This window comes from Limulus polyphemus, unplaced genomic scaffold (assembly GCF_000517525.1).
Source record: "Limulus polyphemus unplaced genomic scaffold, Limulus_polyphemus-2.1.2 Scaffold1691, whole genome shotgun sequence".
In the NCBI taxonomy this organism is placed as follows: domain Eukaryota; kingdom Metazoa; phylum Arthropoda; class Merostomata; order Xiphosura; family Limulidae; genus Limulus; species Limulus polyphemus.
Window position 1 is genome coordinate 62,252 of NW_013667301.1, and position 16,814 is coordinate 79,065.

A 16,814-nucleotide genomic window follows, 5' to 3' on the forward strand; every position below is an offset into this window, starting at 1 on the left:
AGTTTAATACTTTATTTTTTAACTTTTTTAAATCATAATTTCATGAAAAACAATTTAGCAATGTAACATGCACTTAAACCAACAAAAGATAATTACGTTAAGATATAATATGCGAATTCATACAAAACAGTTGTGTTTTATAAATTGGAGCTAATTTCGTATTTCATAATGCTCACCAGAAGACAGTGTTGATAAACTAAAACAATACATATATGTATCTTAGATTAGAGGGGAAAGCTTAAAAAGTTTGCATAACGTGGAGCTCGGGGTTGGGCAGTAAATCTACATCTAATTTATAACAATAGGGATTAAGCCTAAGTTTGCAAATTTTCTAATTGTTATGTATATGTACATATGTAACTGTATATATAAAACAATGAATAACTTAGGCTTAATCCCTATTGTTATAAATTAGATGTAGATTTACTACCCAATTAAGCCTAAGTTATTCGTTGTTGTACATATACAGACCAATGTCCAAAATTTGCAAATTTTCTAATTGGTCTTTCCCAAAATTTCTAACTGGTCCATTCCAAGAAAATGTATATATGTTAATTCCATTTTATCAATTGCAGATGTATTTTTTTTAATTGAAAGCAAGAACTTTTGATTATATCGCTCTTGGAATGTACATAATCTTTATATTGATCCAGATAAACACAAGACTAATGTGATGTAAGATTACTATTTTAATACTGACTAAAAGGTAAGGTATTTCTACATTGAGATATTAATATTCATCACACTTTTTTTTTTCTTTTATCAATCTCAACATTCACATGTTCCAAGAACCCTCCTTTCATTTTAGACATCATAGGGATTTCTCATCATGTTAGAAATATAGGCCAGGGATCCCCAGAAAGCTAGAGGCTCCATATTGGATATTGAAGTAAAGTAGATGCTTTCAAGAGACAAAAATACAACTATGGTTTTAGGGAAAAAATTATAGAAATAGACATTTTATGACAAGGTAAAATAGAAAAAAAATGCCTAAAATTCTAATTGGGCCAATGGATTTGTTTTTGTTATTCTAGTTGGCTAGAATATTTATAATTGATGGGGTAGTCTTAATTTAGTTTTCAAAACAATTGTTTTAAATGTTCAGTGTCATTTAGGCCCAGCATGGCCAGATGGTTAGGGCACTCGACTCGCAATCTGTGGGTTGTGGGTTTGAATCCCCATCACACCAAACATGCTTGCCCTTTCAGCCGTGGGGCATTATAATGTAACGGTCAATCCCACGATTTGTTGGTAAAAGAGTAGCCCAAGAGTTGGTGGTGGATGGTGATGACTAGCTGCCTTCCCTCCAGGCTTACACTGTTAAATTAGGGACAGCTAGAGCAGATAACCCTTATGTAGCTTTGCACGAAATTCATAACAACAAAGAGTATCACTTGCTTTTTTCACTCCCAAAATACATTTATGAAATTTAGCATCAAACATTGTATAAAATTCCTGCCTATTATAATCTGTAGAAAAATGAGAAGGAAATCTTATTATTGTATTGTATACTAAAGCAGAAGCATGCTGCTTTACTAGCACTTGTAATCCACATGAATGAAAAAGGAAATATCATGATCAGATTGTATGATAGGGCAGAAGCATGCTGGTTTACTGGTCTTTGTAATCTACATGTAGTAAAATAAGAAGGAAGTCTCATGATCATATTTTATATACTGAATCAGAAGTTTGCTCTTTTATTGACCTTTAAAGTTTTTAGTATTTAATCTATGAAATATCGTGCTAATACAAATTTGCTAGTACAAAGCATTTTTCAGTATGTGTTACATTTTCATACAGTTCAAAGTTAATAACATTCTTTTGTTTATTATTTTTTGCAATGGTTTACTAGGTAGCTGGTATAATGAACATATGCCAAGCCCTGAAGTAACATTCAATAGTTATCCAAAAACAACAATAAAAGTTTAGTGTAACATTATGTCATAATTTTTCATTGACTACATGGACCTACAACATTGAATTGTCTTAGTAACATATAACTATGCATATAACAGACAAATCCCTTCAGGGTCAGTAAGATATTCTTAAGACTTCTTTGTAAGAAGAAACTTTTATGGTAAATTACATTTAAATGCTGTTAATATAATATTATATTTAAGATTCTTTCTAGTCCTCTGGAACAGTAGAAACAGGCTTGTTGGTTACCAGCTTAGAATTAACCTTGTTATTAATATAATGCTGAAGCAATGAAGTTGACACTGATGTCCTGCATGTGATCTTTAGATAGTTGTAATTAAATAGCAACAACAGGAACACATACATAAAATAAATAGCTGGTTGACTGGGAGTTGCAGCTCTAAATGTATGAAAAATCCATTTTCCAGATCTTTGACTTGTGTATAGGGTGATCTCCAAGGGATGGCTACATTGCTATTTGGCAGCTGTATTAATAAAAAGTTATGATTTTAACTGTCGTTCAAGACAACTAAATACATTTATGCATATAATCAAAGGTTTGGTTCAAAATATACAGGTAGTGGAAAAAAAATGGAAACAACTGGGTAGATGAGGGACAAGAAGTATATGCAATGCAGAGGCTACCAAACAGGTGTGGCTTGTCCATTAATTAAGCAACTTGCATCCCAGCATGGGTAGGGTCAAATATAAAAATGCTGGACAGGCCTGGTTGCCCATAAGCATGACTGCAAGAGGAGACCTCAGTGACTTTGAAAGAGGGGTTATTGTTGGGGCACATTCGGAGGGAGCTTCAGTGACCAAGACAGCTCAACTTGCTGATGTCAGCATGGAACTCTGAGGGAAAGAACAGTGCCGGATTTAGCCATAAGCTAAACAAGCTACAGCTTAGGGCCTCACAACTATTTTTTTTTTTTTTTGCTTTTAAAATGCATTCATTTGAAAATAATTTTTATTTTTCACTTTAAATACCTTGCTATTAAATAATTAAAAGGTATATATATGTTTTTAATTTATTTGTGGCGACCGAAGTTTCTGTTTTAGTATGCACCTTTGTGAGACCTTCTGGTGTAACTTTTTAACAAGGGGCCTCCAAGCTTTATTCAGCTTAGGGCCTCACCAAGTCTAAATCCGGCACTAATTATGAATACTTTGCCTAAACAATCTATCAAAGAAAACTGACTTTGATTTTTACCTAAAGTACATTGATAGTGAGCTTATATCAAACTGAGTGTATTTTTGCTACACATAATACAGATGAAAAATCGGTTTTTATATTCATTATTTTGTTATTCATAATAGTAAGAAGGAATTGTATATTATTTTTTGTAAGTAAAATAACTAGCTTTAATAATTATAAGTGCCTCTATAGGCAGCTTAAAGTTAATTTAGAACTCTGCCATCATAGGAAGTCGGCTATTCTACACAGTTTAATGGGTTGACCATCACAGCCCCATAAGTTTTATTCATAATTCTGATTTTTTTATAGAACTTTTATTTTGCCTATAAGAAAGATTCTAGTTACTACTTTTCAAGCTCTATTTTGTCTTGTCAGATTTTAATAGGAGAATGTGAAACAAAAACTTGCTTTAAAGTGTAAATACAAAAAGACATCGAATATTTTGCATAAAACATAACCGTGTTGGAATGTAGTCGCGTTTCTTAGGGTGTTTTTTAAGCGTTGGTAAGTATTGGATTTCTTGTAGTTAGTTGAGATCTAACTATACTATCATGGATTTTACAGTGGCAGCAAATGTATTTTTGACTCGAGTGTAAATTCTACGCATAACTACAAATTCGTCTTTGTAGCTCGTCTGTTCTGAAAGGGGTTATTTTGCACGCACTTGTGTGTTTGTGTATAGTCAAATATATACAATTTACTGTGTTTTTCAAAGTATATGCTTTTAACAACAACAATACATATGGTATTCTATAAAACATTCTGTGTCTGAAAATAAATTCAACACTACTTTCAATGGAAAGCAATTGGTCACTATATGTTTTGGCCGGAATTATTGAATACTTTATGAGTAGGCTTAAATAAACTAAGATTTACAATACGTTTAAGCTTCAATCTTTAAACACATAGTAACTTACACGAAGATGAAGATGATTCATATTCTTTGTTGACCTTTTCTGTCTCTCTATTTCCAGCAACAGCCTTTTCATCCGTAGTTTCTTTATCTTTTCCAGCGTTCGCCTGATAAGTCCACAAATAATGATAGTTAATTAATGTTTTGTTACAATAAGAACGTAGAAACCCTAAAACTCGCTCATGTACATATAAAAGAATCTCGGAAATAAAAATCTTTGGTAGCTATATGTATCCATGAAGTAAAAAATCTACACTAATACTGTGCAAAGCTTTTCAGCCGTGGCTCATAGAACGGCTCTGAGTTTGTTTGTTTTTCAAATACAAGCGTTTAGCTCATAACTATCTCTTGACCGATTTGATATCTAATTATTATTGTTTTTTGTTGTTTTTCTCAGAATGACGCAAAATTCCAGCATATTTAATATACATTCAAAGAACAAACAGAACAGTTGTAATGTTTCAAGAACATCTTTTAGACTGAATACAGAAAAAGCGACTGGTTACTCTTTAATCAAAAGCTAGTTGTTACATTACGACGAATTAAAAGTACAGAAGAGGAATCACTGCTAGTGAATAATAACTCCCCATTTAATGTATTTACATCAACACGAATCGGTGTAATGATAAACTACGTCATTAACTGTAAACGTAAATAAAGACTGGTTTCTACGGAGTTCCCACCGTCACAATTTTTCAAATTCAAATCTCAGTGCCACTTTCACGCTAATAAACATGACTCATATTTTAGTATTTATGAAAAAAAAATATTTGCTCATTAAAACTATTATACTCCGGTCTAACTCTATATTTATATAGTAAATAATGGGCTAAAAATTAAGTTCCGATACCTATGGTGAACAGAGGGATCCTGTGTATTGCAGATCTGACGAAAAATTTACAGGTAGCATTTTGAATAAACTTAACGTGACAAAACATATGTAACTAGGATATAAACCAATAGAAATAGCCGTTCATTGTTGATATCAAGATTTGTAACTAGGGTATAAACCAATAGAAATAGCCGTTCATTGTTGATATCAAGATTTGTAACTAGGGTATAAACCAATAGAAATAGCCGTTCATTGATGATATCAAGATTTGTAACTAGGGTATAAACCAATAGAAATAGACGTTCATTGTTGATATCAAGATTTGTAACTAGGGTATAAACCAATAGAAATAGCCGTTCATTGTTGATATCAAGATTTGTAACTAGGGTATAAACCAATAGAAATAGACGTTCATTGTTGATATCAAGATTTGTAACTAGGGTATAAACCAATAGAAATAGCCGTTCATTGTTGATATCAAGATTTGTAACTAGGGTATAAACCAATAGAAATAGCCGTTCATTGTTGATATCAAGATTTTCATCTAGGAAGGTTATAATTTTGATTGAAAGAATTTATTTCTATCAATATTTTAAATAAAACACAAGTCTTGCAAAACATTAACACGTCGACGTTGTATGCCGCACACTAAGCTAATTAATTATTGAATAACAGGCGAGTAGAATCAAATTACTGTTGGTAACAGTACAAGGTAGTCGCACGTGATAATTGTATTGCTATAACTTTTGCTATTTACTCAACATGGAGGTGCGGATGGGAAAGGGTTATGTGGTACTATGAGGTTAAACGGTCACGTCAGATACTGCTAGGGTTCAAATATAACATATAGCTGCCCCTAATTTTTAGATATTGACCAGAGAGACAATGGTCAGCAGCACCCGCCACCGTAACGGTGTTGTTCTGCTCCTAGAACCGAATGACGGGATCGACTTCAGAACATACTTGGGACTATGGTTCTGCAGAAAAAGACACTGAAACAAAGACGTTGAATCTTTATGGCACACAAAATAGTGTAGTTGTTTTATATTTTAAATAATATTTGATATAAAGTATAATATCAATTATAATGAATAACGTTATTATCAAAATATAACATAACGTGATTAGCCAAGATTATATTAAAATACCAATATTTAGTATATTAACATACATGTACGAGTTCTAAGATTTAAAAAGGCGCGGGGGGCAGGGGAGTTACCCAGTATTTCTAGGTTTATGGATAATTTTTCCTGACTTTTAAACATCATTTTCAAATTCAAAGTTTGTGGACATCCTCACAATTCTATTCATAACACATAGAATACAAAATAATCACGACTCACCTGCTGCTTTGATTTCGGTTCCATACTGGGGTCGAGAATTATTTTACCAATGTTCTTACGATCGTGTAGTTTCTGCATGGCTTCGGAAACCTTCAACGTAATACGTAAATTTGCATAAAAACCGTAACTTAAGGCCTAAACATTTTTGTACGTCAAAATTTCAATATAACAGTTACTTTCTTTAACACAATATGAATAATACCCGACGCTTTATTTTAACACCTCGTTACTTTAGGTATTTCAAAAATATATCGTACAAATATGGCGATTGGTCGTCTACTGAATTTTTCTATCATTATTCGAGGTTAACTTCAGGGTGTGATACCTAGTGTTCCAGAAATATATGATGAATAAACAACTTTTGCCCACAAATACTCCTTTTAATGGGGTGGGTGGATGGGACAGTAAATAAATAAAGAAAATATGTCAGAGGTTAAAGATAACCAGAAAAATGATGTGCTTTGATCCAAGTGGTGTCCGTTCAAGTCCAACACTTCCTGTAACCAATATTTTGAACTTAGAGAGAGAAAAATATGTTGCAAAATATCGGTTGTCACTCAGTTTAGAGGTCAAAGTGAGAACAGTTTATTACAGACAAGATAGTTTACAAATCGTCACTCAGGTTAGAGGTCATAAAGTGACAACAACTTATTAAAATCAAGAAAACTGACAATAGCATGACCTAAAGTTTAAAGTAGAATGAATGTAGTTACGACAGGGGTTTAGAAAGGATTTATGTTTGAATAGAAAAAAATTGAGGAAGAGTAATACTATCCTCTAGGTTGCCTTGCAAAGGTGTATTTTCCCCATAGCTCTCTATAACTTGTACAAAACTGACTTGTCACGAAATGTGTAGTTTACATTAGATTAAAATTAAGCTAATCAAGACAAATTTTCATTTCTCACCAAGAACTGGACCTCAACGAGAAAAATGTATTGATGTTGCACTGTAACATTCTCCTCCTATCAAGTACATCATACTGGCAGACCAAGCTTTTTGTTCACTATTTCTCTCTCTTTTTTTTTACCTAGCTAAGCCAACAACCTTCCTCCTGCACGTCAATCGGTTGGACCAAAACATTTCCCACTGCTCGACATTCAGCTCCGCCAAGCATTTTTTTTTTTATGTTGCTTGACATTTAGCTTGGCTAAACACTTCCCTTGTACTCATCACGTGTTTTACTATCTGAACACTCACGCTTGTATTTATTATATACTAAAAATATTGACCCACACACACATACACCCATTTAAAGTGTGTGATATTTTTTGATTGAAACTAATTTTAAGACTTTTTGTGCCTATTTAGATATAGACTGAAAATTAAGGATTGTATTGTTAAGCCTATCATTATATACTATATATGCATGTCTTACTCTCTAATACATTAATCTGTGTAGTGCAAATCAAGGAAAGATCAGATGACACTTACATCTTCAAATGCCCATGTTGAATCAATAACAGGTTTGATTTTCCCATTTGACCAGAGTTCAAACACTGTGTTTACCACCTGACGAACATACTTATCTTGACCCTGCTGGTACAGAAGGTGACGAAGATGGAACCCAGTAAGAGACTTATTTTCATCAAACAACCTCATGGGGCTGATTTTGTCCACCTGCCACCACTTTTAAGAAGAAAAAAAAACAGCTAATATGTTAGATATACACTGACCTCCGATATATAATGCTAATGTTTAACAGAACAAGTACATATGGCTCAGGTAATAGCTTTGTTATGGTCCTGATACCATTTTGTTTCATTACAACTGCTATTTATTGTTATACATTACAGTTTCACAAAATATATTTTTTTTTAATGTTTTTATCAGAATTTTATGATGTTATGGTGGTTATTCAGTTAGCATGGATATCTGAAACCATGTGTAAGACAAATCGTGTAACATGTAGGTGAAATATCTTCTGGACATACATAATGAATCACAGAAACTTTCTGGAAATAGAACTAGGTGTCACAAAAGCGACTAATGTCACATATAGCTGTTTAATTGTAGCATGTAACCTCTGTCCAAAAACTGCCCAAATCTCTTTTGGAATGCCTTTTTGTGCTTGAGGAATCTTTGCTGGATTTTAGCATAAAATCTGTATATTTAAAAGTCTGATAGGCTGAGGAACACCATTTCTATACATGATAGAAATAAAGGCTTAAAACCCGATCCTCAATAAAGGCTTGCAATAAGAATGTCTTTACCAGGTGGTGAATATAGGGTGAAAAACTATCTTGCTGTTGCATGAATATTACATTATTGCCACAATCATTCTGTTAAAACATAAGGTTAAAGCATCACATAATATTGTCAAGTCACTGTGTACGTTTGTCAAGCCTTTTGGTGCTCATTCCCCATAGAAGAATAGCTCCAGGATAAATCGATGGTGAGCGTGCCACACACTGTGACCTCTGGGGAATGCAAACTTTATTTTCAGGGACATGTAAATTACACTAGCTCAGATGACATAATTTTGAATATGAAGAGTGAATAGGTCAGCATCTGTCTATAGCAGGCACGTTTTCTTTTTAGTCAATAGGAGCAAGTGCCGTAAACTCCATTGCAAACATTTTTTTAATTCACAGTCATGCCCCTTTCAACTATTGAACATAAGATAGTGTAAAAGTACATATGAAGGTTTTACCCTGTGGGATGTCAGACCGATTTACCATGATCAATAGCGTAAAAAGCAACGCCTGGGATGTGGGATGCCAGACCGGTTTACGATGATCAATTTTTCCAGGCGTTGCTTTTTACGGTATTGATCATGGTAAATCGGTCTGACATCCCACATTCCAGGCGTTGCTTTTTACGGTATTGATCATGGTAAATCGGTCTGACATCCCACATCCCAGGCGTTGCTTTTTACGGTATTGATCATGGTAAACCGGTCTGACATCCCAAATCATAGATTGATCTTGCAGCACCTTCGCAACAATGTCACTGATATTTGCGAACACTCTGTCTTTCGGGCCCCCAGTGGCATAGCAGTATGTATGCGGACTTACAATGCTAGAATCCGGATTTCGATACCCGTGGTGGGCAGAGCACAGATAGCCCATTGTGTAGCTTTGTGCTTACAAACAAACTGTCTTTCGGACTTTTTAAACTAATCTATGCATATTACACTTCTTGGACCTGTGGTGTCATGCTCGAATAGCTGCCCTTTTATTGCAGCCTTCCTAATGGTAAAGCTCCAACAATATTAAATTGGAATCTTCAACGTGAGTGGCGCCTTAAACGACACATGGGCTACATGTCCAGGTCAGAGACCCCCTATGGTTCAGGTATAGGCATTTTTCATTCTGAACATTTCAACAGAAAGAGGGAACAGTCGATCAGCAGCATTCACCGCTAAAAATGATTTGTTTGACTTTTTGTGCCAAATAACAAGATTGTCTATCACTTTTATAAACGCTTATAGAAGACAGTATGGAGTATGTTCATCAACATCACGACTCCAACTTTGGTCTCTGCTATCTGCAGTAACCACTAGGGAATGCCCAGGCCCACCAATAATATCCATCGTTCCAAACTTAACAATGTGATGTGACTTCCATTGCTGACAGCAAAATAATTATTTCTCTTCCATCTTATGCCTATATATCATACCGATTTGCATATGATCATGTACAGCACCACTAGCGTCATTTATAAAACCAGTTACGTTATTTATACTTGCATGTACCATATGCAAAATACTTCACTCTCATGGTACATGATTCATTCTACAGGCTGTTCCAAATACTCATACTGCCTGTTAACAGTTATTTTTGACTCCAGTCTAGCAATGATATCAAATCTTACTCCAGTGATAACAAAACGTCGCCTAAAATCCGCATTAAAACTAATCAGATATCCAGAAAACGAGTAGCAACTACGTACTGGAAGTGATTAATATCAACAGAATTATTCGCATTATTAAATCAACTATGACTACAAACTCCAGATATATAAAACTTTAAATGTTCTGGACGTTTTATCAAGGGTTGGGTATTTTGCTGATTCGACTGTAGGTGTCTAACCCTTGATAAAGGTGTAAGTCGGGAACATTAAAGGTTTTATTTATCTGAAGTTTGTGGTCGTATTTATTTTAATAATTATTTCTAGTTTCCACTGTACACTTAGACGTAACAGAATTATACAGATATTTTACTAATATGAACTAACATCATGAATGAAATGTTGGTTACCTTTCTTTATAGTCCCTAGATATCTTAGAAAACACATCGATATCACACATTTAATTCAGCATTTTTTTGCCCCTTTTAATCTCAGTTAAATGAGATTTTGTATTTATAAGGAGACTTTTTAGTTATTTTGATATATATATGTAAAATAATTAGAAAAACTTACAGATTTGGCAAAAGTGAAGAAGCTCTTTGTTTCTCCAGACACAACATTCGAGGTTCCTAAGATAGATGACAAACAAGTACTGGGTAATTTGGATTATATAAACCACTAACGTTGTTGTTTGATGAAAGCTACTACATTCGAATAATTTCTCGCCGTTCATAATTACTATATTCTCGTACAAATATTTATACATCATAGAGAATTGATAAACTGTAAGTTGCAATTTTTCTTGTTTTTTAAAGTACTGAATGTAGAAGTTTATGCAAGGTTTGTTAACAGATTATGATATGAACTGGAGTTTTACTTCTTTGTCAAGATGGTTCAAGAAGGTTAAAAACAACACAAACTGAGCTGTCGTCTGTGGGTACTAACAAATCACAAGGTTTGGTTATAATAGCCTACTAGCTTTGATTGGGCTGGTAGTTTACAGAAATATATCATAGCTTCCGTAAGTATTTCTTTCTACTCATTATTACTGCAACATTTTTGAGAATGAAGAAAATATCATACCATATAGAACATAACGACCGAGAGGTTTCAGCAGCGAGTATCCTTTGTTAGTATCATCACCACATAAGCAATCCAAAACAAGGTCAACGCCATCTTGTGACAGTCTTAAGAAATACATTTTTCAGTCAAATATACCAAATGATTATTTACAAATCTGACAGATATATATAGAGTGTTTACAAAATATTATATTCGTAAGCCTATATAAAACAGAGTAGTGAGTTAAATGTTTACGGACAACACAATGACCAATTTATTGATGTTCGACACACGCGATCCAATTTTATTATTTCACAATTGTCCAAGATTTTGCTATTTTAAAGTTTTGCGAAAGATAAAAAGTATAATCTTAAATAAGCTGTTGTTCAATAAACTTTTTCAAAAATACCTGAGGCTAATCGATACGTTCTGATGGTTATTCAAGGAAATGACTATTAGTGTTTATTGAAAATCGACAAAATTTCCATGCCCCCCCCCCGAAACTATCTACATTTACGAAAAGGCTCACAAATGTTAAATTTAAGTTAAACGTTTTAACATAAATGCTTGATAACCTTTAATTTAATTGTTCTAGTATTTCTTTGAGTTTTTACTAATATTTAGCAATGTGCATTGTACTTCTACAATTATAGTTTGTTTGTTTGTAATTAAACACAAAGCTACACAATGGGCTAACTGTGCTCTGCCAACCACGGGTATCGAAACCCGGATTCTAGTGTTGTAAGTCCGCAGACATACCGCTGTCCCATAGGGGGCTACAATTAGGGAGTGATCTCAAATTTCCATAGAAAGTTACTTAACATGTTCCTCTAAGGTTCTTCTGTTTAAAAGTTTAATATATCTGTATGTTATGTTTAAAAACACCTGGTATAGTGTTTATACACTGCACACAAGGAAAAAAAATTGAGCTGGAATTAACAATGAACCTTTGGTCCCATAACTAAGATTATTTATACCCGTTAGCTAAAGTTTCATGGTGATCAGAGTTTGAGAAGTTAAATATTTTCTTTACGAACAGACAAAAGGTGCTTTGTAGTAGAGTTGAATATCACCAGGACGTTGCTACATAAATGCCGTTATATTTCAGGTTTGACCTGGTGCTTTCCTTTTATTAGTCAGTGTTTTTGCTGGTAATAATATATATATATATATATTTATTGCATTCATTTCCTCACATTCATGTAACATAAAGAGATTAGCAAACAAAAAATAAGCCCACATAAAAAACTGTTATACATCTTCGAAAAATCTTCCAAATTCCAAATTAAAGTTAATGCCTTAATGATATACCTTGATATGCGTTACATTTTCTGAGATCAATTGCTTTCTCAGTCTTTCCCATTACTTCAATAGTATTTATTACGCTTAAACAAAATAAGATGCCCTCAAGTTTCCACAGAAAGTTACTTAAAATGATGCTGTCAAGTTCTGATATTAAAGCATATAATATATCTCTATATTAGATCAGAATATGCTTGGTATAGTTATTATATACTGCACACAACGAAAAACAAATGTGCCAGAATAAACAATTAAACCGTAATGCTTGGAGACAGCTTGAATAGGTAACGAAGAAAAACTTTAATATACGTTTAACATAACAGCAAATGTTCAACGTTTCGACAAGGTTTTGTCGTCATCAGGTACCTATGTACATTTGCTGTTATGTTAAACTTATATTAAAGTTTTTCTTCATTATCGATTCAAGTCGTCTCCAAGCATTATAGGTCTCAAAGTGGATTCCTCGTCATCGAAATTAAACCGTAAATTTCGTGACTGAGGTGGTTTACTGAGTCAACATTGTAACCTCACTTTTTTCCCAGTATTGTAGATTGGATTTTAATCGTTTATCAATTTTATTTAGATTTTACTTTTTCTGTTTTTATCGATAATTTTACATAAAAATTATCAAAGCGCATGTTTATAAGATTAAAAATTAAAATCAACTTTCCATACAAACCTATTTTTGAAATACCTGTGATCATTTATTCAATATGTCCTCGTTATCGTGAGCTGCTTTTACATGGAAAAAATATTAATGTTTTAAGACAGGGGTTTGGCATTTTCCCAGGAAAGCTTAAAGATAAACATTTAGCTAACATTAGAATTTTGTCGTAGATTAAAAAAAACAAACAAACACGAAACTCAAACACTTTCGAATAGTTGACTGTCAATAGTTTACTACCAACTATTCGATAGCGCTCGAGTTTCTAGGTCTTTTGAAATTTTCTTGACTTTTTATGGCGATCTTTTATGCTATTTCTTTCATCATGGCTGATTTGACTTTTAAAAATTAAATATGTATATTGTTACGACAGCGGAAGTCGCATGACGCTGGGAGCATGCGCGCTGGAGTTTCTAGAATTATCGGGGAACCTCGCGAATGTCCGAGTGTTTGCTAGACGCACTCTTTTTTATTATATAAGCCTGGCGAGAAAAACCAGCGCAATTGCAGAGATAGATAGAGTGAAGAGATAGATAACTGAGTCAAGCGAACAGTAGGCACGGTAAGTAAAGTGTGTGAATCACTGTGATTTATAGCGTGTGTTATAAAGGTTGTTAAGTTTAAAGTGACTGTGGAAATTCTATGTATTACAAAGTTGTATCGAGAAAGAATAAATTAGTTTTAATTAAGAAAGGACTTGTATCGCTGAAGTTCCTCGGAAAGAATTTATACCCGAAATTAACAAACAAGCGGATACGGAACAATATTAACACCACAATATTAACTTGACATAAACGAACTGTTATTTGAGTAAGCTTATTTTAAAAACACTTTCATTCAAGGGGGTGTTTGTATAAATGTTTTACACCTTTTTTTACAATGAAAAACTTAAGGGTAATCAATGACGTCAAATAAACTCAGTAGGTGGAATGGTTATGACTTTTTCCTTCTTCAATTTGTTGAATATATTTGACGTTAGTTTTAGTTTTTGTAATAATGGTAATCCCAATTTAAAAAAAAAACACACCACTGAAAGTGTTTTTTGAATACAACTTGACAAGTCTGTGATATAGCTTAATATTTCAGGCAAAAAACACCAAGTTAGTGTAACCTCAGTCACGGGTTAATACTGATATTTGTTGGTTGTAAGTTATGTGTTAACTTTAGAGATGCACGGGTAGTAAAATTTGGCCTAATACTAAGCTTCGGCCGGGGCCGGGTGTGAACCGGGAATGGGTTCTCCCCTTTGCTCCCCCCCCCATAAAAACAACAAACACAAAAATTAGAAACAAAAACAAAGTTGACGTTTATTACATTTAACCAAATAATCACCAAAACATTCAAGTTTAACTTTCAACTTTCAGTGCCTAGCCCCATCTTCTCAAACCCTAAACTCTATTGTTGTCAAAAACCCCACCTTCTCCAGAAATCCACTTCTCAAGCCATGCCTGTTATTAACCATTATTGTTCTCTGAAGCTCCGATTTTCAGTGGGAGGTCAGCTTTTATTGCTCGGAACACGTTTTTTTTGTTTTTTTTAACTAAACCAATTATTGATTATAACTTTCAGTACCGCGTTAGTTGCTACTGTTACGCCTCCAGTCGTTACTTAATTTTCCGTAACTTCGTTCCGACGAAACTTTAGCAACACAAGTTCTTTCTTAAATACAACTGGTTTATTCTATCTGAATATAACTTTGCGATACACTTAATTTCAACAGTCGCGCTATAATTCTCAACGAACTTCTCACGTGCTTAACAATATTCTCTCTGACTGCAGTTCAATTACTCATTACCTACACATTGTCCCGTCACGTTGTGACCATCTTATATATATACCACACTACCCCCAATCTAGTAATCTTCCGACAATTCACGAAGGTTCGAGAAAGAAGTGGCGTGATACTAGTCACGTGACCTCGCTGACGCAACACTACAAAGATTAGGATTTATATGCTACATCGACACTCGGCCGGATCCGAGTATTACCAGGTAGCCCACTACCCGGCCGCGGCCGAATATCTGGCTGGGTACCCGTGCATCCCTAGTTTACTTAAAGAATAATTTATAACGTATACCATGAAATTTCCGAAATTTTCATTTTTGCATTGGAATATAATCATTTGCGTATTCACAGGACATTAGCCCTATTAATAAGAAATATTTAGGGAAACATTCTTTAAGAAATCATTAACTATAATCAACTCAAAACCAGAATCCACATGACATAAGCTGTTTGTTGAATTTTCCGCAAAACTACTCGAGGGCTACTTGCGCTAGCGGCCCCTAATTTTGAATCGATAGATTAGAGAGAAGGCAGCTAGACAACACCATCAACCGCCAGCTATTGGGCTATTCTTTTATCACGAATAATGGTATTGGCCATAACTTTATAACGGCCGAAAAGGTGAGAATGTTCTGTGATGGGGTTAGATCCCGTGGCCCGTGGACTGGGGATTGAGTGCTCTAACCATAAGACCGTGCCAATGTTACACAGAACCATTCATAGTACATGTTTGCGTAAACTCGTGATCATAACCAGGTTAAATTTCAGACCCCAAATCTTTAAACGTACGTGCATGTTAGCACAAAATAATAAACATAATTAAATTAATTTGTGGAGCCAAAGCCGGAGATAATGCTACTTTCTCAAAACTTTAGTATTTGTGTACAAATATTGTACATAAACAATCGCTAACTATCATTACGTATATAATATGAATCTACTAAACAAACATTTTTTGAAAACTAAACAAAATTGTTATTCCTTGTTTAGATTATAGTAAGTGAGCCAAGTTCCAGCTCAATATCACAATTTACAAGTAATTGTATGAAGCGGACCTCAAAAGTCACCTGTTGACTCAGCGGTAATTTTAGGAGATTATAACACTAAAACTATTGATTCGATACTCGCGATGAGCAGAGCACAGTTAAGCTATCATGTAGCTTTGCGCTTAACAACAAAACAAGCAAACCTCAATGAAATAATAAAATACGAAATTATGTGGCGCCATCTGATTAAAAAAAAATCAGGTCCTTCGAGAAATTATCTGATAAATACGTTAAAAGTGAACACATACATTAGTTTGAGTATGGCTTTAGTTGAGAATTAAGAACGTTTTCCAGAAAAGTTAGTGGCACTTATCTAATACTGGCACGCCCATAAACACGCTCTGACCACTTTTTATTTTCATACGCGACCTGAAATAATTTATCACTACATTAGTAAATTGTTGATTACTTGTTTACTACTCATACTTTTTGACTTCTTGGACATAATCGCTGTCATGGTCGATAACGTGGGTCACTGAGTCTTTGATGGATTCGTGCTTATGTCGTGATGCTGTACCAATCACGATGACGTCAGGGACAGTCTTACATAACTGCGCAACTGCCTGGCCCTAAAAGTATCAACGAAAAAAAAATCATGAATCATTAATTTATGAAAAGGAACTTGGCTTATTTGTTGTTAAGTTTATATATATATATATACAATAAATGGTTAATTGACTTATCAACAGTGGTAAATCACAAAATTACATTTTCGTCCTTTTATAATATTTATATTCCACGAACTCAACTTCTTTGAACTATTTTTCTGAACTGAGGCTTACTCAAGTGTTGATTATTTTCAAATACTGTATCGCAACATTTATACCGTACTGCAACAGTTAAAGCTTTCAGAATATTCCTTCGTTCTTATTGTATAACTGGATTATTTTTGGCACGTTAAAATGAACTTATAGCCTCAGACTTTATGTGCATTTTTTATATAGACATCGATTAGACTCTTT

At 33.9% G+C, this 16,814-nt stretch overlaps 1 protein-coding gene across 2 annotated transcripts in view; it reads right to left on the reverse strand.

The window, feature by feature from the left end:
- Positions 1-1,662: 1,662 nt before the first annotated feature.
- Positions 1,663-16,814, reverse strand: part of LOC106464571 (synaptic vesicle membrane protein VAT-1 homolog-like) — a 29,491-nt gene continuing 14,339 nt past the window's right edge. The window contains exons 4-10 of one of the 2 annotated variants that reach the window (XM_022392310.1): positions 16,273-16,421; positions 11,077-11,180; positions 10,567-10,622; positions 7,636-7,830; positions 6,204-6,293; positions 4,033-4,135; positions 1,663-2,402 (exon numbers count right to left, since the gene is read on the reverse strand). In XM_022392310.1, coding sequence (XP_022248018.1) covers positions 2,392-2,402; positions 4,033-4,135; positions 6,204-6,293; positions 7,636-7,830; positions 10,567-10,622; positions 11,077-11,180; positions 16,273-16,421 — 708 coding nt within the window. In that variant the 3' untranslated portion in view covers positions 1,663-2,391. The remainder of the gene's footprint in view (positions 2,403-4,032; positions 4,136-6,203; positions 6,294-7,635; positions 7,831-10,566; positions 10,623-11,076; positions 11,181-16,272; positions 16,422-16,814) is intronic. The other variant, XM_013924721.2, reaches the window with a different exon arrangement.